This window comes from Sus scrofa, chromosome 5, assembly GCF_054392235.1.
Source record: "Sus scrofa isolate SSC_HxYL_T2T_F1_AM1 chromosome 5, Sscrofa_HxYL_maternal_Yorkshire_Landrace_v2.0, whole genome shotgun sequence".
NCBI classification, from domain to species: domain Eukaryota; kingdom Metazoa; phylum Chordata; class Mammalia; order Artiodactyla; family Suidae; genus Sus; species Sus scrofa.
In genome coordinates this window covers 75842008-75862585 of record NC_139387.1, presented here as the reverse complement: position 1 = coordinate 75862585, position 20578 = coordinate 75842008, and the positions used below count along the sequence as shown (strand labels likewise).

At 47.8% G+C, this 20578-nt stretch overlaps 1 protein-coding gene across 11 annotated transcripts in view; it reads left to right on the top strand.

Annotated features, from left to right (window-relative positions):
- The window catches only part of CACNA2D4 (calcium voltage-gated channel auxiliary subunit alpha2delta 4), a 94674-nt gene that overhangs the window by 26865 nt on the left and 47231 nt on the right, over nt 1–20578 (top strand). For all 11 annotated transcript variants that reach the window (XM_084957062.1, XM_084957063.1, XM_084957065.1 and 8 more), the window contains 7 exons: nt 5793–5879; nt 6317–6388; nt 15774–15835; nt 16888–16955; nt 18793–18838; nt 18918–19015; nt 20242–20335. In XM_084957062.1, coding sequence (XP_084813188.1) covers nt 5793–5879; nt 6317–6388; nt 15774–15835; nt 16888–16955; nt 18793–18838; nt 18918–19015; nt 20242–20335 — 527 coding nt within the window. The remainder of the gene's footprint in view (nt 1–5792; nt 5880–6316; nt 6389–15773; nt 15836–16887; nt 16956–18792; nt 18839–18917; nt 19016–20241; nt 20336–20578) is intronic.

The following is a 20578-nucleotide window of genomic DNA, read 5'->3' as shown; positions in this document are numbered from 1 at the left end:
GCATATGATGTTGGTGTCTCACTTTCTGGCTAACTTCACTTAGCATGATAATTTCTGTGTCCATCAGTGTTGCTGCAAATGCCATTATTTCTTTCCTTTTAATGGCTGAGTAATATTCCATTGTGTATATGTACCACATCTTCTTTATCCACTCCTCTGTCAAAGGAAATTTAAGTTGTTTCCATGTCTTGGCTATTGTATATAGTGCTGCAGTGAACATTGGAGTACATGTATCTTTTTAAGTCATGGTTTTCTCTGGATAGATGCCCGGGAGTGGGATTGCTAGATCAAATGGTAATCTATTTTTAGTTTCCCAAGGAGTCTCCATACTCTTTTCCACAGTGGTTGCACCAATTTACATTCCCACCAACAGTGTAATGGGGTTCCCTTTTCTCCACCCCCAGCGTTTATTGTGTGTAGACATTCCGATGATGGCCATTCTGGCTGGTGTAAGGTGGTATCTCATAGTGGTTTTATTTGCATTTCTCTAATAATTAGTGATGTTGAGCATCTTTTCATGTGTTTTTTGGCCATCCATATGTCTTCTTTGGAGAATTGTCTGTTTAGATCTTCTTCCCATTTTTTGATGGGGTTGTTTATTTTTTTTGGTACTGAGCCGCAGGAGGTGTTTATAAATTTTGGAGATTAATCCCTTGTCAGTCACTTCATTTGCAAAGATTTTTCTCCCATTCTGTGTTTTGTCTTTTCATTTTGTTTAGGGTTTCCTTCGCTGTGCAGAAACTTTTAAGTTTAATTAAGTCCCATTTGTTTATTTTTGTTCTTATTGTCATTACTCTAGGAAGTGGATCTGAGAAGATATTGCTGTGGTTTATGTCAGAGAGTGTCTGGCCTATGTTTTCCTCTAAGAGTTTTATAATATCTGGTCTTATGTTTAGGTCTTTAATCCATTTTGAGTTGATTTTTGTGTATGGTGTTAGGAAGTGTTCTAATTTCATTCTTTTTCATGTGGCTGTCCAATTTTCCCAGCACCGCTTACTGAAGGGGCTGTCTTTTCTCTATTGTATATTCTTGCCTCCTGCTGTCATATATTAGTTGACCGTAGGTGTATGGGTTTAATTCTGGGTTTTCTGTCCTGTTCCACTGATCCATATTTCTGTCTTTCTGCCAATACCGTATGGTTTGGATGACTGTAGCTTTGTAGTATAGTCTGACGTCAAGGAGCCTGATTCCTCCAGCTCCATTTTTCCTTCTTAGTATGGCTTTGCTGAAGTACCTCCATACTCTTTTCCATAGTGATTGTACCAGTTGACATTCCCACCAACAGCGTAGGATGGTCCCCTTTTCTCCACACCCTCTCCAGCATTTATTATTTGTGGACTTATTAATGATGGTCATTTTGACTGGTATGAGGTGGTACCTCACAGTTTTGATTTGCACTTCTCTAATAATTGGTGAAGTTGCACATTTTTTCATGTGCTTGTTGGCCATCTATATATCTTCTTTGGAGAAATGTCTGTTCAGGTCTTCTGAATTTTTAATTGGACCATTTTTTAATTGGATTGTTGGGTTTTTTTAATCCAGTTTTTAATCTAGTCTGCCACTCTGTGTCTTTTGATTGGACCATTCAGTCCATTGACATGTAAGGTAATTATTGATAAATATGTACATTGGCAGCATGTGGAGGTTCCCAGGCTATGGGTTGAATCAGAGCTACAGCTGCCAGCCTACACCACAGCCACAGCAGCACCAGACCCTTAACCCATTGAGCAACGCCAGGGATCAAACCTATAACCTCATGGTTCCTAGATGGATTCATTTCCACTGTGCCACAAGGGGAATTCATGTTCCTTTCTTTTTTCATTGATGATTTCCTTTTATTTTATGCCTGTGTCCACTTTTTGCTCTCGTGCTCTCTTTTTTTTTTTTTTTTTTTTTTTTTTTTTGGTGAATCTGTTGTTTGTTTTTGATTTGTAGTTGCCCTGTTTTTCACATATGTTAACCCTTTCCTGTATATGCTTGCTTTAGACTGATAGTCATATAGGCTCAAACACTTTCTTAAAAAAGAAGTCTAGATTTTCTTACTCTTCTTCCCCACATTTTATGACTTTGATGCTCTTTTATACATCTTCATGTCTATCCTTTTGCTGTTTCTTGTGTTTATCATGCTTTCACAAATAGGGCTTTTTTCTTTCTAATCTGTATACTTGCTTTATTTAAGTGATTGCTTTCCAGTTGTGATCTCCCCCATCCTATATCTTCTTACTTCTTTCCTAGTGGAGACCTTTCAGTATTTCTTTTAGAATGGGTTTAGTATTGCTGTATTTGCTTAGTTTTTGTTTGTCTGAGAAATTCTTTATTTCTCTTTCTATTTTAAATGATCTTGCTGGGTAGAGTATTCTAGATTGCATATTTTTCCCTCTTAGAACTTTGAGTATATCTTGCCACTCTCTTCTGGCCTGTAGTGTTTTTCTGGAGAAATCAGCTAATAGACTTATAAGGAATTCACTTATAGTTAACTCTTTGTTTTGCTCTTGCTGCCTTTAAAATCCTCACCTTATCTCTAACCTTTTCTATTTTTATTATATGTCTTGGTGGAGGTCTGTTTGGGTTCAACTTGTTTGGGGCCTTCTGTGCTTCCTGTATCCTGATATCTGTTTCCTTTAGATTTGGACATTTTCAGCCATAATTTTTTTTCAGCCAAGTATACTTTCTTTTTCTTTTTCTTTTTTTTTTTCTTTCTTTTTTTTTTTTTTTTGTCTTTTTCTAGGGCTGCTTCCATGGCATATGGAGATTCCCAGGCTAGGGGTCTAATTGAAGCTGTAGCCACTGGCCTACCTCAGAGCCACAGCAACGCAGGATCCAAGCCGCATCTGAGACCTACACCACAGCTCACAGCAACGCCAGATCCTTAACTCACTGAGTGAGGCCAGAGATTGAACCCACAACTTCATGGTTACTTGGTCAGGTTCGTTAACCACTGAGCCATGATGGGAACTCCCAAATATATTTTCAGTCCCCTTTTCTTTTTCTTCTCCTTCTGGAATCCCTATTATGCATAGATTGGCATGCTTTGTATTACCCCATAGATCTCTTATACTTCTTCCATATTTTTTCATTTGGTTTTCTGTCTGCTATCCTGATTGGATGATTTTCATTTTTCTATCTTCCAAGTCACTTATTCATTCCTCTGCATTATTCATTCTGCTCTTCAGTGCCTTTAACTCAGCTTTTGTCTCTGCAAATGAATTTTCTAATGTTTCTTGGCTCCTTCTTATGGTTTTTAGCTCCTTTTAAAAGTAATCTGTATTACTGCTGATATCTGTTCTTAATTCCTTCAGTATTTTCATTACCTCCTTTTGAACTCAGTGTCTGTTAGGCTGCAGAGGTCTGTTTCATTGTTTGCTCCTTCAGGGGAATTCTCCTGTTCTTTTCACTAGGAATGTTTCATGAGCTTCTTCATTTTGCTTATGTTTTTCTTCCTGTGTGAATTTAGGGAAAACAATTATCTACTGTAGTCTTGGAGCACTATTTCTGTTTGAGAGTACTCCTGGGTAGTTTGTGAAGGCTTCCTTTTTTTTTCCCCCTTTGGCATGAGAACTGCTTTTGGATTGGATTTGTTCCTCAGTGTGTACAGGCTGTTATCCCCTTGATAGGCAGTGTGCTGTTATACAGCCTGTGCATGTGCTTTCAGTGAAATGGGGCCAATGGGTGGTGCCTGCAGGTAGCACCTGGTTGCTGGGCCCTTGACAGAGGCAAGAACTCATGGGGATATAGGGTTGAAGACTGCTCCTGGCTGCAGGGCCCTGAGAAGTGGCAGTGACCCTCAGGAAGGTGGGGACAGAGCCCATAGCTCTTGCCAGGCACAAGGCAGGGTTTGTGCCTTCCCAGGAGAGTGAGGGCGACAGGTAGTTCTCAGTTGCAAGGCCCTCCTTCATGGGAACCCCTGAGGTGACCAAGGCCTCAGGTAGTGCTTGGTCACAGGACCCTTAGTGGCGGTGGGCCATCTGGAGTTCAAGATGGCTGCAATAGCTTGCCCCCATCACCCATAGCCCATGCAAGAGACACCCCACAACTGGAGAGCCTGAGTGTGCACAGAGAAAGATGTTCCTATGGTGGTCCCACCCCTCCTCCTCTCACCCTCCCCAGCAGTGGCTTCCTACTTCTCCTGCCTCCTCCAGCACTCTCTGTGCTGAGGGGGCACTCCATTTCTCCGTGCATGGCACTCTGCTCCCTAGCCTGTGGTGCACCTCTCCCCAGCCCCCAGGCTATCTCCACACAGCCAGTCCTAGTGTTCTCCCCAGAACTGACCTCTGAACTCTGAGTCTCAGTGCCCAGCCCCCACCCGAGGGTCTCAGGCTGTGGTGTCCCAGGTGATGTCCCGTGGTCTGTGCAGCTCTCTCTCTGCTTTTCCCTCCTCACTTCAGCTGCTGCACTTCTCTCTGAGGCTTTAGGGCTCCCCATCCAACCAGGCTGATCTCCCTATCAGTTAGTGGCCTCCCAGGATGCAGGTTCCTTTGCTCTTTCACAGCCCCCTCTCAGGAGGGCTTGTTCCTTTTTTCTCTTCTAGCTCTCTTTTTTTCCTTTTGTTCTACCCAGTTATGTGGAGGGTCTCTTGCCCTTCTTGGAGGTCTGAGGTCTTCTGCTAGCCTTCAGCAGATGTTCTCTGTGAGTCGTTCTACATGTAGATGCTGTTTTTCAATTTTGTGGGAGAAGGCGAGCGCCTTGTCCTCTGCTGCCGCCATCTTGATCCTGCCTCCCCCCCCCACCAACTTCCCTTTTTTGGTCTATCACTAAACTAAACCTGGGAAGTGCTGCAGACCTACTAGTGTATTGCTTGACAGTATCTGTCTTGGTATCAGAGAGAAGGGGAGAAGTCAGAGCCGGAAAATCATAACAACATTCAAAAAGTGCTGATTAATGGTTCTGCGTCAGGCTGGTAGGAGGGCTTTATTAGGCTCTGTGGCATCTTTCTGTCCTTGGCTCTGTCCTATTCACAAATTCTATCAATAAGACAGTAACACAGAAGGCAGATGCCACAATGTCTGGCAGTTACGGTAATACATGAAGCAAGAAAATTAATATCTCAGGAAGTATTCATCTAAAACAATGGGCTGGAATAACCAAAATGAAATATCTATTAAGGATGCATGGAAAGTTCTGCAACATCCTTGATGCTCAAGTATAAGATTGTCAAGCTGTGATTTAACAGTGTGTCATGAGGCAAGTCAAGGGGGTGTCATTGGCTGAAACCTTGGTTCGACCTGTCAGGGCAAAGTAGCTGTCCTGGATATTAGCAGTCAGAGGCAACAGCCAGAGACATGCAAGATTTGGTCCATACAGCTCATGCCATCTGTCTACACTGCTCAGACCTCATCTGAAACTTGTCCCAGGCACTCTGTTTTGAGAGCAGGTGACCAAGTGGAGCATATTCAGAGGAAGCTGAGGTTTCTGCCAATGAAGAATGTTTCCCTTGGGGTCTCAGGAGTGATGGGCCCCTTTGAAAATCCCCAGGGTTGTCAGGTGGGAGATGTTCCAGGTAGCTCCAGGAACAGCTTTTAGGACCCTTGGGTAAAAGTCACAGGGAGACAGATTTTAGCTCTGGAGGAGGAAGAACATTCTAACAGTGAGGGCTGTCCGAAGGGAACACCTCATCAAGGGAAACACTCACCTGAAGGTTGGGAGAGCATCTGTCACGAATGGATGGAAGCTCAGCCCAGACCACGGTGAGGAATCGCTGGCATTCTCTGGTTTCATGAGCCCAGCTGCCAGGCTTCACAGACAGGCTGGGGTGTGAGGGGGGCCCTGTGTTCACCTCTGTCTCTTCTCCTCAGTACTGGGAGGGGAAGAAACTGAAGCCCAAACCCAACTACAACAGTGTGGACCTCTCGGAAGTGGAATGGGAAGACCAGGCCGGAACTGTGAGTGGAAGCAGGTGCTGGGGCCAGGGCCAGCTGGGCTGGATAGGGTGCCCGGGCTGCAGACGCTGAGCTCATTGAGCCCACAACCTTTCTGGGCCCATAGCAGAAGCAAGGAGCAGTTCTCCCAGTAACTAGAAAGAGAAAACAGCATCTTCCTCTGAGGCACAGAGTTTGAGCTCCAGTGATTTATAGGCTGGCCTTGGTGTCAGGAGTCGTCCTGGAGGAAATTATGTCTCAGGGGTAGGCCACTGTGCTCCCTCACATGTCAGGCGCTTTCTCTTGGTGAATTCCAGAATCCTAGCGATGGGCGGGGGGGCAAGCCTAGCTCTCCTTCCAGGAAGAGAGTTCCCAGGGGTCACCTCCAGGCCTAGGCTCGGTGCCTCCCCCGCCCGCCAGTGTGAGCCCAGGAGCTAACAACATCGCCTTTCCTCCTGAAGCTGAGAACAGCCATGATCAACAGGGAGACAGGGTCTCTCTCCATGGACGTGAAGGTCCCGCTGGACAGAGGGGTAAGGCGCTTGAGGGAAAGAACTGGGGTCCAGTCCCAGGAAGCAGCGTCGTAGTTAACTGAGGTTTGGGGTGGGGACAGGGATATGGCTGAATTAGAGCTTGAGACTTGAGAGCTGGCTGGAGCCTGGCGGGCCTGATTAGAGGGCCCAGCCCAGCAGGGGTCAGCCCTGAGGGGCTCCGGCCCAGGAGGTACCGCCCACCCAATGCCTGGTTATTAGGGGCCGCTGGGCAGGGCAGCAGGTGGGTCCCAGTCCTTTACAGTGCTTTGCCCTTCCTCATGCTGCCTTATTTGGTCCTTTCGTTGTTTATGATAGAAAGGGGGAAACTGACAGTTTTGCAGACTGTTAGCAGCTCTTGTAAAACATGTTATATGGGAAGAAGTTGAAAATAATTGCTATCCCGAGCAGGTTTTCACTCACGGTAACCACAGATAATCACGAAAGGGAACCCCCACCCCCACCAATGCCATTTCCATCCCCACAGACCCGCACATCATATACAAAAGGCCGCTTCATCTTCTTATTTAAGTGGCTCTGCTGCATTTGCACTGACTCTGCCTTGTCCCTTGACATATTTACAAATGTCACCTCCTCCCTTGCAGCCACCCCCACCGCCCCCTCCTGTCCCCCATCTGCCTCCGCAGGGAGAACACAGGCATCTGTCTACAACAATTAGACCCAAGTTCTTCCACAGACACACGCAGACCTCCATGGAGGCCAACAAGAAAACACTGGAAGGAAAAGCATTTCTGCTTTCCTTTGATCACATGGACTGGTTTTCACTGGGACCCAGTCATTTCCAGGCTTCTGCCTGCTCTTTCTCAGGCTCTAGACCAAGAGGGGGCTTCGTTCAGGCAGGCCAGGCAACATTACTGACCTCCAACCGTCCCAGGAGCAACTTCTCTTAACCCAGAAAAGCACGTTTCTTCCAAGTGCCTGCACCTTTATCCCGACCGGCCTCCTGCTCACATGCACCAAGGACCACTGCGCAGTGCTGCCAGAGCATGTCAGAGGAGACCTGTGTCCAGGCCACAGGGAAAGTACCACACGTGGCGTCGGGCAACTTCGAGGCAGATTTGAGCACAGCTGCATGACATCAAACTCAGATGAGCTCATCAAGGGCTGCAGTTTGTCTTGCATCCTGTCCCCTGAGCACCAGGTCCACTTCTCAAAGCCACCAAGGGACAGTCCTAACCAGTTCCAGGCAGTCTGAGCGTCACCTGAAGCTTCCGTCCAAACCTTCAAAATGTGTTCTTTGCTGCTAATTAACCGTCCAGGTTAGATTTGCAATTCGTCAAAGGCTTCCTGGCACATGGTGCTCTGATATGAAGAAGTAGGTGATGCTGACCATGGTCGTGACCGTGATGGGCACTACCCAGCACACAGTTTTCAGCCCTTGCCTCTACCACAATCTGTCACGATAATGATGGAAGCTAACGTTTATGAGAAGCTGGACTAAATACATCCTAAACATCCGCCTGCTTCACACAACCCTACAACGTGAGTTCTGTCTGACCCCCCCTTTTACAGATGAGGAAATTCAAAGACTTGCTCAAGATCACCTCGACATTTCATCGCCAGTTGGCGTGTTCGAGTCTGATTCTGTCCACCACTCCTGACCATCTCTGTGTGAGGCCTTCCTGTAGGATGGGTCCTTGTTTCCTTGCTCATCTCCAACTTTAAAGATTTCCCAAGTCTCTAGGGAAGGCTCTCTGTCTCATATTTAAAATTTACTGTCCTCTCCTCTCCCTCCACCCAGTTATGTAACGACTCAGCCCTCCTTAATTGTTCATCCCTCTACTCTCACACCCAGAAGTGACTGCCTGTCCAGTGTGGGGGGATGTTTTGCTGGTATGAAGGCTGCCAAGTGGAAGCCAGCATCTCACTGCTGTTGTGATGCCACCCTCCCCGATGTTGCCACAGCTTGTCACAGCCAGCTGCCCTGTCTCCCCATGTGGCCTCTCTCTACCAGAATCACAGTGGCCCATTGTCCCCCAGTATCCACCCTAGCCCTCTCTCAGCTCAGCGTGCATCTACCTTGCACACCTGATCCTTGGTAGAAACACTCTTCAGGTCGAGGCACAGGGAAGCTTTTCCTAGGGCATTGTGGGAATATCTGTTATCATTCAGGCCATCCTCCTGGCAGGTGACAACCTGCCTTGTTTTTTCCAGGGAATTTTACATGTGTCTTTATTCCCCACAGATTAACCCAGACCTTTCTCTCTCCCCTAACTCCAGACAGGCAACTATGGTTGTGCTACCAAGGACAGTGGTAGCCACCAGCCTGATTTAGAACAGGACTCACAGACTCTAAAACCTGTGGGGCTAGATAGGCCAAGTTCAGAAATGTGAGTGATGCAGGCCAGCCTGGGTGCTGGGGGAGCTGGGAGCTAGGCAGCTTGTACAGAGCCCCCTGGAGAATTCACCAGAAATCCACGTGCAACTAATTCTAAAAATGTTAGATGCACAATCTGGTCCAATATCCAGGATAGCAAATGAGAGGAGCCCACTTTGGCCTGCAGTCCTCCTATTTGCCACTTTGATCACAGGCTGTTTCCCCCTAAATGTGGACCAGTAGTAGGCGTCATCGTTTCTATCCCCTCAGTAGCAAGGTCCTCAGATATCCTGGGACATGTTTAAAAGAACAAGCCAGGAAAGCAAGTATTCTAGGGACCCTTTTTCTCATTCTCATGTCGTTTTGATAGTTTGGAATAAATAATTGCAGTGGGGGAGGGAGAGAGGCAGACATTGTATCCTTACTAGCCTTTGGGGGCTTCTAAGATCCCAGCTCACTCAGGCATGTGGTGTCTACACACATACCAGCAACTGGCAAGGCGCTTGGGGCCGCCTCACCCCCCATTCCTCCATTGTCTTCTGACCCCTGTGCACTGGATTCAGGAATATGGGATCAGGGTGCTCTGGGCTCCTCCCCCTCCACACACACATACACACACACACGTGTACATATATACATGCATATGCACATGTATGTGCATATGTGTGTATACATATACACACATATACATGCTTACACAGAGACACACGTGTACATATATACGTACACATGAACACACAATTATACATGTGTACATACATGCATACACACATATCCACGTATACGCACACACACACACTTTCTAGCAAACAGAAGCAGTCTGTTAAAGGAGGAGACTGTCCGACACCTCTTTACTTCCATCTCCCAAACCTCTCCAGCTCTCTTCCTGGTAACAGGATTCAGGGAACACTACTACCCACCCACCCACGCTGCTTCTCTCCTTTTGCTTCATCCATGAAACATGATCTCAAAGTTCTGATTCTGGCCATAAGGAAGTAGCTTGCATTAGACTAACCCTCCAGTAGATAATTATAAATCTGGACAGAATATACAAAACAAACATTTAAAGGTACTTGAAAATGACTAAAAGCAGGCAGAAACAGGGCTGAAGGGGCCTCAAGCCTTGAATCCTGAGAAGGTCTCTGGGTGAGATGCACGCTTGTGTGGCTTTTTTCCCGAAGGTCACCCCCCAGTCCGTTTGGAATGGAACAGCTAGAATTCAAGCAGAAATTTGTTGTTATCACCTTGAAGTGTCAGAGGACAGAATTTGAGTTCCCAGAGTGTCAGAAAATAAAGGGAGATACTCCAAAAATGAGGGATCCGCAAGTGACCCTCACGTATGTTTACAAGCTCCTCTCAAATTCTCTGCTGACCGCAAAGCTACACAACCCCATGGAGACTCTGAGCAGCAGCTGAAAGTCAGAGCAGGGGCTTTACTGCTGCCCATGTCACACCGGGGTGAAGAGGCTTGGAACACTTTGGAATTTTCTTTGAAAGCACCTTGGAAGTAAAGGCAGTGATCAAGGAATTCACCCTAGACCTAAAGAGAAAGTTCTTTAAGGTGGGAAACAGACCCACCTTAACAAAAATGTGATCCAAGTCTCTGCAAGCTCAAGGTGGTCAGCTCGTCACTTACTTGGCTGAGTTAAATAGAAAGCGATACTCGTCAGAGGAAGACAAAAGTATCTACAACCTGTTCTTCCCAGTAGCAGTACACAATAAAAAATTACCAGATATGTGAAGAAACAAGATGATGTTTCCTTTCTTGACAGTCAAGAAAAACAGCAGTCTTATAAATGACCCATAGATGACCTAGCTGTTGGAATTAGAAGGACTTTAAAGCAAATATGATAAATATGCACAAAGAATTAAAGGAAAAGATGGTCATCATGAGTGAACAGATGGAGAATTTCAGGAGAGAAATGGTTAGAATTTAATCAAAGAAACAGAGGGACTACAACTGATACGAATACAGGGTTTTATTGTAGGGGTAAACCTAATGAAATTGTGAGAGCTGAGGAAGCAGACCATGGAAGGCGGTGTCTCTGCTTCTAGTCATGAGCTGTAAGTCATTGTCAGTCAGCTGGGCTAGCAATTAGGAAGGAGTACTGGATGAAATGTGGGGGGAAATAGGAATAAACTGGAACCCATGAAGAGGAACAGGAACCCATGGGAACAAAGTAAAACCCACATCCGTCTCTCACTACCTGTAACCACAATGATACGGGTGACATGCAGGAGCTAGTGCCCTTCACCTGGACCTGCCTAGTCAGGCTCAGATCTCAGAGAAACTGAGGGAGAGGATTCAGTGGCAGCAGGGGAAGCTTGGATCTGACCGCTTCCCCATCTCAAGAAGGAAATTCAGCAGAACCAAACAAACTGCGACAGTGCCACGGGCTGTGCTCATCACTGGCTTGTAAAATGGCTGCTGCATTACTGTGCCTTACGGATCTCATGCAGACTTCTCCTTTGGCCAACCCCAACTTGGAACCATACAGGGAAGTGAATCTGAAAAAAAAAAAAAAAAAAAAAAGCAATTCCAGCCTTGCTGATTTGGCACAGTGAAAAACTAGCACAAGAACCAGCACAAACAGAAATTCTAAAACTAAAGAGCACAAATCTGAAATGAAATTTTTACAAGATGGAATTAACAGCAAATTGGAGGGGGGAAGAAGGCAGTGAATCTGAAGTTAGGTAAATAGAAATTATCTAATCTGAAGAAGAGAAAAATTTTTCAAAAATTATTCCTCATTGTGGGATAACATCAAGTGATCTGACATACATCCTTAGAGTCCCAGAAGAAAGGAGAAAGAAAGGAACAGAAAAAAGAATTTGAAAAAATAATGTCCCAAATGTCCTGAATTTAGTGAAAAACATCAACAAATAGATGCAAGATTCTCAGCAAACCCAAGAAAGATTTCTTTTTTAAAAGAAATCTAGGATTTCCCATTGTGGTGCAGTGGAAATGAATCCAACTAGTAACCATAAGTTTGTGGGTTTGATCCCCAGCCTGGCGCAGTGGGTTAAGGATATGGCATTGCTGTGAGCTATGGTGTAGGTCACAGACACAGCTCAGCTCCTGTGCTGCTATGGCTGTGGTGTAGGCTGGCAGCTGTAGCTCTGATTCAACCCTTAGCCTGGAAACCTCCATATGCTGCAGGCGCGGCCCTAAAAAAGCAAAAAATAAAAATAATAGAATCTAAGCACACCATGGTCTACTTGCTGTGAATTGAAAATAATGGAAAATGTTTTTCAAAGGCTAGAGGAAAACAATAATATGAATGATGGCTGACTTCTCATCAAAAACAGTAACATGATATTTTTTTAAATACCAAAAGAAAATAACTGTCCACCCAAATTTCCATATACAGAGAAAATAGCCTTCCAAAAAGAGGTGAAATAAAGACAGTTTCAGATAAAATAGATCAATGTTCATCTCTATAAGAAATGCTTAAGGAAGCTCTTAAGGCAGAAGAAAAACGACACAGATGGAAATTCGGATCAACACAAGGAAATGAACAGCACTGCAAATGGTAAATATGTGGGTTAAGATAAGTATTCATTTTTTAACATCTCAAAAAGACAACTGACTATTTAAAGTAAAAATGTTGACACTGTAGGGTTTGTAATGTGGGAAAATGTAAGATATATGGCAACAAGCACACACACAGAGTTACCCATTCCATTAACAGATTAAAGGACAACACCACATGGCCATCCCAATAGATGCTGAAAGAGCGTTTGACAAAATTTAACTGGGAGCAGAAGGAAATTTCCCCAATGTGATACAAGGCAGGTATGAAAAACTCATGTTTAATGGTGAATACTTTCTCCCTAAGAGTATGAAGGAGGTAAGAATGTCTGGCTTCAGCACTTCTGTTCAATATTGCACTGGACCTTGCCAGGACCTATCTTTGCAAGAAGGCAGGGAAACAAAAGGCACAAAAATTAGAAAGGAAGAAGTAAAACTATCTTCATTCACTGCAAGATGATTGCACAGAAAATCCTAAGAATCTGCAAAGCAACTGCTAGAACAAATAGGTAAATTTAGCAAGTTTGCAGAACATAAAGTCAATATTATAAAAATCAATTGTATTTTTATATATAGCAGCATTTCCAAATTTATTTGTAAAATGAAATTATTTTTAAGTTCTGATTTCAGTAGCATCAAATAATATAAAATACTTAGGAGTAACAAAGACATATCTGACTTCTCACTGAAAACTACATAACACTACAGAAAGCACGTCAGAGGAAAAAAATAAATAGCTATAACTGTGGGGGCGGTTGTAAGATCAATATTTCTAAGATATCCATTCTCCCCAGATTGACCTAAAGATCCAACACAATCCCAATCAAAAAAAAAATTTTTTTTTCTTGCTTTTTAGGGCCGCACTTTTGGCATATGGAGGTTCCCAGGCTAGGGGTCCAATTGGAGCTGAAACCACCAGCCTACACCACAGTCACAGCAACACCAGATCTGAGCCACGTCTGCAACCTACACCACAGCTCACGGCAATGCCAGATCCTTAACCCACTGAGCAAGGCCAGAGATCAAACCTGCAGCCTCATGGTTCCTGGTCAGATTCGTTTCCACTGCACTATGATGGGAACTCCCCCAATCAAAATTTGAACAGACTTCTTCTAGACATAAGAGAAGAAAATGGTTCTAAAATTTATGTGAATATGCAAAGGACCTAAAATGGCCAAAACTATCTTGAAAAAGAACAAATTTGGGTAATTCACACTACCTGATTTCAAAACTTACTACAAGGCTGCAGTAACCAAGCAGAGTGACATATGAAGAGACAAATGGATCAGTGGAATGGAATAGAGACTCCAGAAATAAACCCACATGTCAGCAGATTTTCAGTAAAGACACTTTAGCAAATAAATAGAGAAAGGAAAGTCTTGCCAACAAATGGTGCTGGAACAACTGAATAAATATATGAAAAAAATAAACATTCAGGTATACATTGTACACAAAAATTAACTTGAGATGCACCATAGCTCTCAATGTAAAGACTAAAACTGTAAGTCTTCTACAAGGAAATGTAGGTGGGAATCTTCATGACTTGAGGTTATACAAAGATTTCTTAGACAAAACACCAAAAGCATTAACCATAAAATGAAATTTGATAAATTGAACTTCATCAAAAGGCACAATTAAGAAGCAAGGCACAGAATGTATTCAGACTATAAAGATTTCTATAAATCATTAACAAAAGACTAACAACCCAATAAAAATGGGCAAAATACTTGAGCAGACACTTGACTGAAGAAACAGACATGACCAACAAGCCCATGAAAAGATGCTCAGCAGGTTTAGTCATTAGGAAAATGTGAATATAAACCACAGTGAGATTCCATTTCACACCCTTCATCGTGGCTAAAATTTAAAAGACTGATAATACCAGATTCTGGGAAAGATGTGGAGAAATTGGAACTCATACATTGCTGGTAGAAATATAATAAAATAACTTCAGGAAATTGGCAGTGTTTTATAAAGGCAAACATTTTACCATATGACCCAGCAATTCCTTTCTAGGTATTTGCCAAGAGAAATGAAATCACATGTCCACAAGGAGAATGTTCACAGAGGCTTTATTCATAATAGCCCCAAACTGGAAACACCCCAGATGCTTGCCCTCCACCCCATGGGTGAATGTGGAGGCAAACTGGGTGTCACGCCACCCCCCAAGCCCCTATTACTCAGTGGAGTAAAGGAGCACCCCGCTAACACCCTCAGCAACACGGATGGGTCTTAAGACCATTACACTGAACAGAAGAAGCCAGACACCAAAGTGCACATGCTGTGAGGATAGACAGACCTAGTCTCTGGCATGGAGTTCATCCACAGAAGAGGTTGGGATGGACAGGAAGGATGCAGAGATTGTAGAGGATGCAAAAGTCCCAATTGTGGACTGGGGTACATGGCTGTATACATTTAACAAAGCTAATGGAATGATACGCTTAGATGTGTGCATTTTTTCTTCAATTTAAAAAAGATTTTTTAAAATGCTCTCCAGTTCCAAACTCAAGCCAGCCCCACTTGAGCACAGCTCCAAGCCCAACACTGTCCTTGCTGCCCAGCTGCCTCCAAACCTCCCGGGAACTCCCCTGGAGGGGTGGCCGTGAGGGGGCATCTACGGGAAGCAGAGGGGGCAGGAGGGCATCACACAGGATGAGGCCCATGGTTCCATCCACACTGGTTTCCTGTAGAAGCAAACATCTCTGCCACCCTCTTCCTCCACATCCCTTCCAACATCTTACTCCCGTTTCCAAAGTGGAAGAAGAAAAGCCAAGAAGAAGTGAGAGGATAAGAACAGCCAAGGACAACACTGTCTTTCCCAAAGGCATCATTGTGTCTGAGACAGCACAGTGCAGAGCTTCAGAGCCCCAACCCAACCCCACCCACTATAGCCACACCCACCCCTCCCAGTGGCCTCTGCAGAGGATGCTCTAGTTGATCCCATTACCATGGGAACAATGCTTGGGAAGTGAAATTACCCACCTAGGAGCTCACCATCAGTCTGTGACCACTGGGCTTCTGCCAGGTCTGTCTGATGTCCTTCCTCATCCACTGTGTCACCATCTGAGGGCCTGACTTATACATATTCAACTAAACCTAAAAAGAGCAGCTTTGAAGGGAAGAGACATTGTAAAGGGCAGTGTGGCCCTAAGGGGTCTGGACCCCAGAGTTTGGGAGGCTGCAGGTGGGTCCTGCAGGTGAGCTTAGCCTGGCAGCCTCCTCCGGTCCCACTGGAACCACAGACACTGCCCAGTGCAGTGGCCGCCAGCCACCGAGGCTCTCTAGACCTCAATTTCTGTTACCTGACATCGACTAAAATTTAAAACCTCCGCTCCTGAACTGCATGTGTCATGGCTTGTGGCCCCAAATGGGGTGTTGTGGGTCTGGACCATGGCTCTTCGGTGCGCTGGCAGGAGGTGGCTCTGCTTGTGGCATCACCAAGAGGAGGCAGTGGGTGGTGGGGGAGGGGTGATTAGTGCCCCCTCCCCACAAGCACCCTTTCCTGGTACCTCTTTCAGAAGCGAGTTCTTTTCCTGACCAATGACTACTTCTTCACAGACATCAGTGACACGCCTTTCAGGTGAGGGGCCTGGGCCTTATCGGGGGAGGGGTGGGTTCCGGCCAGCGGCTCAGGGGGGACTTTCAGGTCTGGGGGATGGATTTACTCACAGGTAGCTGGCAGTTTTATGGAAACAGAAAATGAGTCTGCACTCAGGAAATTGAGGTCTGCACCTGCGGTGTAGCCCAGTCTGCAGTGTAGTCTAGTGTGCAGGGTCTGGAGCTAAACTGCCTGGACTGGAACCCCAACCCCATCACTCTCAGGCCGTGTGGCCTTCGTCAGGTTACTTAATCTCTCTGTGCCTTAGATCCCTCATCGGTAAGACTGACATACTACTAGCTGCTGCTTGGTGGTATTGGGAGGATTCAATGACGTAACCTACCTAGAGATTGCAAAGCAATGCAGCTGTAAGCAGTTGTAAGATGAATGATGAGACTGAAGAGCTCTCAGGTTCCCCCAGCTGTACGAAGATTCAACACCAGGCAGCGTACAGATTAGGGAAGAAATGGCCCTTCTCCCTGACTTACCCACTTCTCACCAAAGGTTGGTTCCCAGCGCAGGCTGCCCCCTGGAGCGCCTGCCAGCCTTTGTCAGCTGCCAGTGCCCAGTCTCCCCCTTCCTTCCTCAGGACTCCTGGGTTGGGACCCAGGCGCCTGTACCCTTAAACGCTCCCCAGACGGTTCTGGCATCCAGCCCAGGTTCAGAAGCTGTGTTCTTCCAGGGGGAGAGGAGGCGTCGGGGGACTCTCCAGGCAGGAAGGGCCTCCCTGACTGTGGAACGGGTGGACACTATAAGCTTTCCCTATCCCTGGGGGGCCCCAGGAGGTCTGGGGAGAACCAGACCAAAATAGGAGCAGGAGGCCTTTTGCCCTGTAGTGTCCAGGGTCCTTCTCAGGGAGAAGGCTGGTGACAAAGTAGGAGTGCTGCCTCAGTTTGGAGGGGACACTGAGCCAGGGTGGAGGGGGCTGGGTGTGTGCACTGTCCCGGTCACGGCACTCGGAAGCTCAGAGAAGGTGGCCAGCCATGATGGGCAGCAGCTGTGGGCCAGCGCAATGTCCTCTGCTCTGCCCGCAGTTTGGGAGTGGTGCTGTCCCGTGGCCACGGAGAATACATCCTCCTGGGTAACACGTCTGTGGAAGAAGGTGGGTGAGCTGGCGCCCAGGACTGGCGGACAGTTTGGAGGAAATCTGGCTTCTCCTGGGATACTGGGCAGGGCCAGCAGGGGCCTGTGCATCCTGGGTACCAGAGCCTGCAGGACCATAAAGCCTAAGGCCTGGATGGATGGTCAGATTCCAGGTGGCCTTGCTGGACGGGGCAGGCTGAGGGGTGAGGGTCTTTCCCAGCAAGGCTGAAGGTTATCTGTTGGAGACCACGCAGAAGGAGAGAAAGGAGGCTGGGGAGCAGGACGGGGCAAATCCTTAGCTGGTCCCTGGAGCTGCCCCCTCCACCCCCCAAACTGGCTGCCTTCTCAGTTCTGGATGCCCTGTTCCCTCCAGCCTCTGAGGAGGGGGTCCTTCCTGTCTCTCCCTGCTCCCTGTGGCCCCTGCAATTGTGGCTACTGCTCTCCTATCTCTCTCCTCTGTAACTACACTGCTTCTCCCCTTGTGTGTCTCTATTTTCCCTTCTTATCAGGCACTAGGGCCCACCCTAGGGACCTCATCTTAACTTGGTTTCATCTACCAAGACCCTATTTCCAAATAAGGTCATGTCCAAAGGTACTGAGGTTAACATGTCAACACCTCTTTTGGGACACCATTCCACCTGTGGTAGGGGGCTTCTGGCATGTGAACTGGGGTGTGGTGGGAGGATGGGAGAGAGGCCCCCAACCTGACCCGCTCTGGACCTGCAGCCTCCTGGGTGCCCTGGGAGAACAAAACCCACGCGGGACCCTGGGCATGTCAGGGGGTCCTTGGACGAAGGGGCTGCAGCGGTTGAACCCCACATTCTGTTGGTTCTTCCTTTTCTGACCCTTGACTCATCTCATCCCTCATCTTTCCTCACCGCTATCCCTCCCTCCTGGAAAGTACACCAGCTGTGCTTTCTTCCTTGTTCTGATCTCTTCCCGAGGGATATTTCTAGAAATCCCAGCTGGCTGGTGTTACTGCTAAAGACCTTCCTTTCCTTTTTCCTGCTGCTAAGCTTCAGGGTCTGTCCTGTCCTGTGCTCCCCCAGAAACGCTCCCCTCTGCTGCCCCACCCTCTCATCCCAGCCAACCTGGGTGCATGTGAAGGTGGCTTTGCTGGGGGCTCTTCCGGATGTGGCCTCCTCCCTGTGACCCTGCATCCACCTCTCACCACTGGTGTCTGCGATGCTAGAACACAGACCTTTTCTGCCTCCCTCTGTCCCCCAACAACCAACCTCCCTGGGCCTCCTCCTTCCTTCCTGCTCCTCTCTTTCTCTTCCCAGGTATGCCCAGGTGTCACCATGGCAGGACCGAGGCCACCTCCCTTACCTTCCTCTGCAGCGAGACCCACTAGGGTCCAGGGGCTTCCTGTGGGGAGGGGGCATCACCCTTGAGCTGTCTGCCTGCCCAGCACCACGTTCAGTGACTCCACAGAGGCCCTCAGCATTTCTATCACCCTTTCTTTTAACTAACAAACCTGAGTTGAGCACCCACTTAGCTCTGAGCACTGACAGGTGCACAGTAGGGCATTTATTCATTTAGTTAGTCAACAAACGTGTGCTGCCATGCAGCCACAGAGACTATACAGACACTGGTGGCCCTGGGGCTCCGCTGGAACCACTGAGGCCCTGGAAGCTGAAAACTCCTTTGAGGGTGATGCCAGTGGGCGGGATTTGAATGTGAGGCAGTGGAAGGAAGGCTTTGGGGAGCAACACAACTTCAGGTGCTCGGTGCTGCCCCAGCATCCTGTGGGTTGAGCTCCCGCTCCCCGCCCTTCCCTGGAGCTGTTTCTAGACCACAGGTGCACGTCCTCCAGCCCTGGGGGAGCACGGACCCAGCACGGACTCTGCTTTCAGGCCTGCATGACCTGCTTCACCCGGACCTGAGCCTGGCCGGTGATTGGTAAGGGGCAGGGCGCTGGTGGAGCAGAGTGTGGGGGCTGGCGAGAGGCTTGGGGTGACGGAGCTCTGCTGGGTTCCAGGATCTACTGCCTCACGGACATTGACCCTGACCACCGGAAGCTCAGCCAGCTGGAGGCTGTGGTCCGCTTCCTGAAGGGGCAAGACCCAGCACTGGAGTGTGAGTTTCCCTCGGGGTCCCAAAGCTCAGGACTTTGCAGGGATGGTGGGCTGGAGAGCAGGGCGCCCTGTGTGTGGAGCTCACTGATGTCTTAGGGAAAACAGGGGATTCCCAAAGGAAAGGGTGGAGGCAGCCCCACCAGGGCCACACCAGTGACTGGGGGCTCCCAGACCTGCAGTGGCACAGGTGTTCCCCACGGCAAGGCCTAAGGTTGCTTTAAACCTCTGTCACCCCAGTACTGTTAAGGCTCCCATGGCCGAAGGATACTGGCCTGTCCCTCAGACCTGTCCCTACCACCCAGCCAGCCTCTGCCTACCCCAAGGTCCTTGTCTCCTGAGGCCGTGGGTCTGTGAGTGTTTCCTAAGCCCCTGCATTAATGCAGCCAGGACCATAGGCTACCCTCCGCCTGGTCCTTCTTCCTCTTTGGAAGGAGGTACAGGTCATTCTGTCACATCCTGTCACTCCTGGGAGGAGACCCCACCTCCTGTGCCAGCCCAACAGGGCCTCATCCATTCATTCCATCAATGTCTTCCACCCAGCCCTGTTGGGGGCAGGGGGCTGTGGGAAGTAATGCTGCCAGTGACCCGCAGACCAGGCCCTCACTTATGGAGCCTCTGACCTAGGGGAGAAGCTGTGCAGCCCAGAGGCAGCAGCACGTATGTGGATGTAGGTTCCTATAGGTGGTGATAGGCTGTGAGTAGGTGCCCTATGGGGAAAGGGGGCTACTCTAAATGATGGGGATGGGCTCTCTTCAGGAGGCATTGCCTAAGCTGAGGGTAAAAGGAGCCACCAAGTGAGTCGTCTTTGGGGCCGTGAAAAGGCTGTGTGGCTGACAAGTGGTGGCTGCCTGTCTCTGTGCAAGTGTAAATGTCCAGATTGCACCATCAGGTTTGTGTTGTGTGAATGTCCCCTCAATAAATGTGAATAAGTGGTTTTGGTGGGGTAGAGAGAGAGCCAGCCATGCAAAGAGCGGGGGGGAGCACCCAGTCCAGCATGTGCCGGCTCCCAGCACATTCAGACAAGGAGGCTGACTGAGGGGTGCCTGGTGGACGGGTCTCCTGATGTCATGCAGCACGAGAGCTGGAAAGGCCTTAGAGTCACTTAGTTCCACTCACATGGATGGCTGAGGACACAAAGTGACCTGGACCAGCTCACAGAGGTGGCTCCGCATGTTCCAGACATGCAGGTGGGGGAATAAGGGGACTGGTCTGCGTATTTTGCTGCAGGTGATGAGGAACTGCTGCAGGAGGTGCTGTTCGATGCGGTGGTGACGGCCCCCATGGAAGCGTACTGGACGGCGCTGGCCCTCAACATCTCTGAGTACGTCCATGGCTGAGCTGGGCCCCTCCCATTCTCAGGCTGGCAGGTCAGAAGACCCCACCACCTTTGGCCTAAAGTAAGGGTGGGAAGATATGGGGCATCGACCCTCACAGCTCAGCACCACAGGTAGGGATTAGAGCTCAGCAGCCTCATTACTACTCAGCAAGGTCAGAAGGATTAGAGCAACCAGGAGAGAGTTAGGCCTGAGACAGTGAGGTGGAAAGAAGTTAATTATTTCTCTTT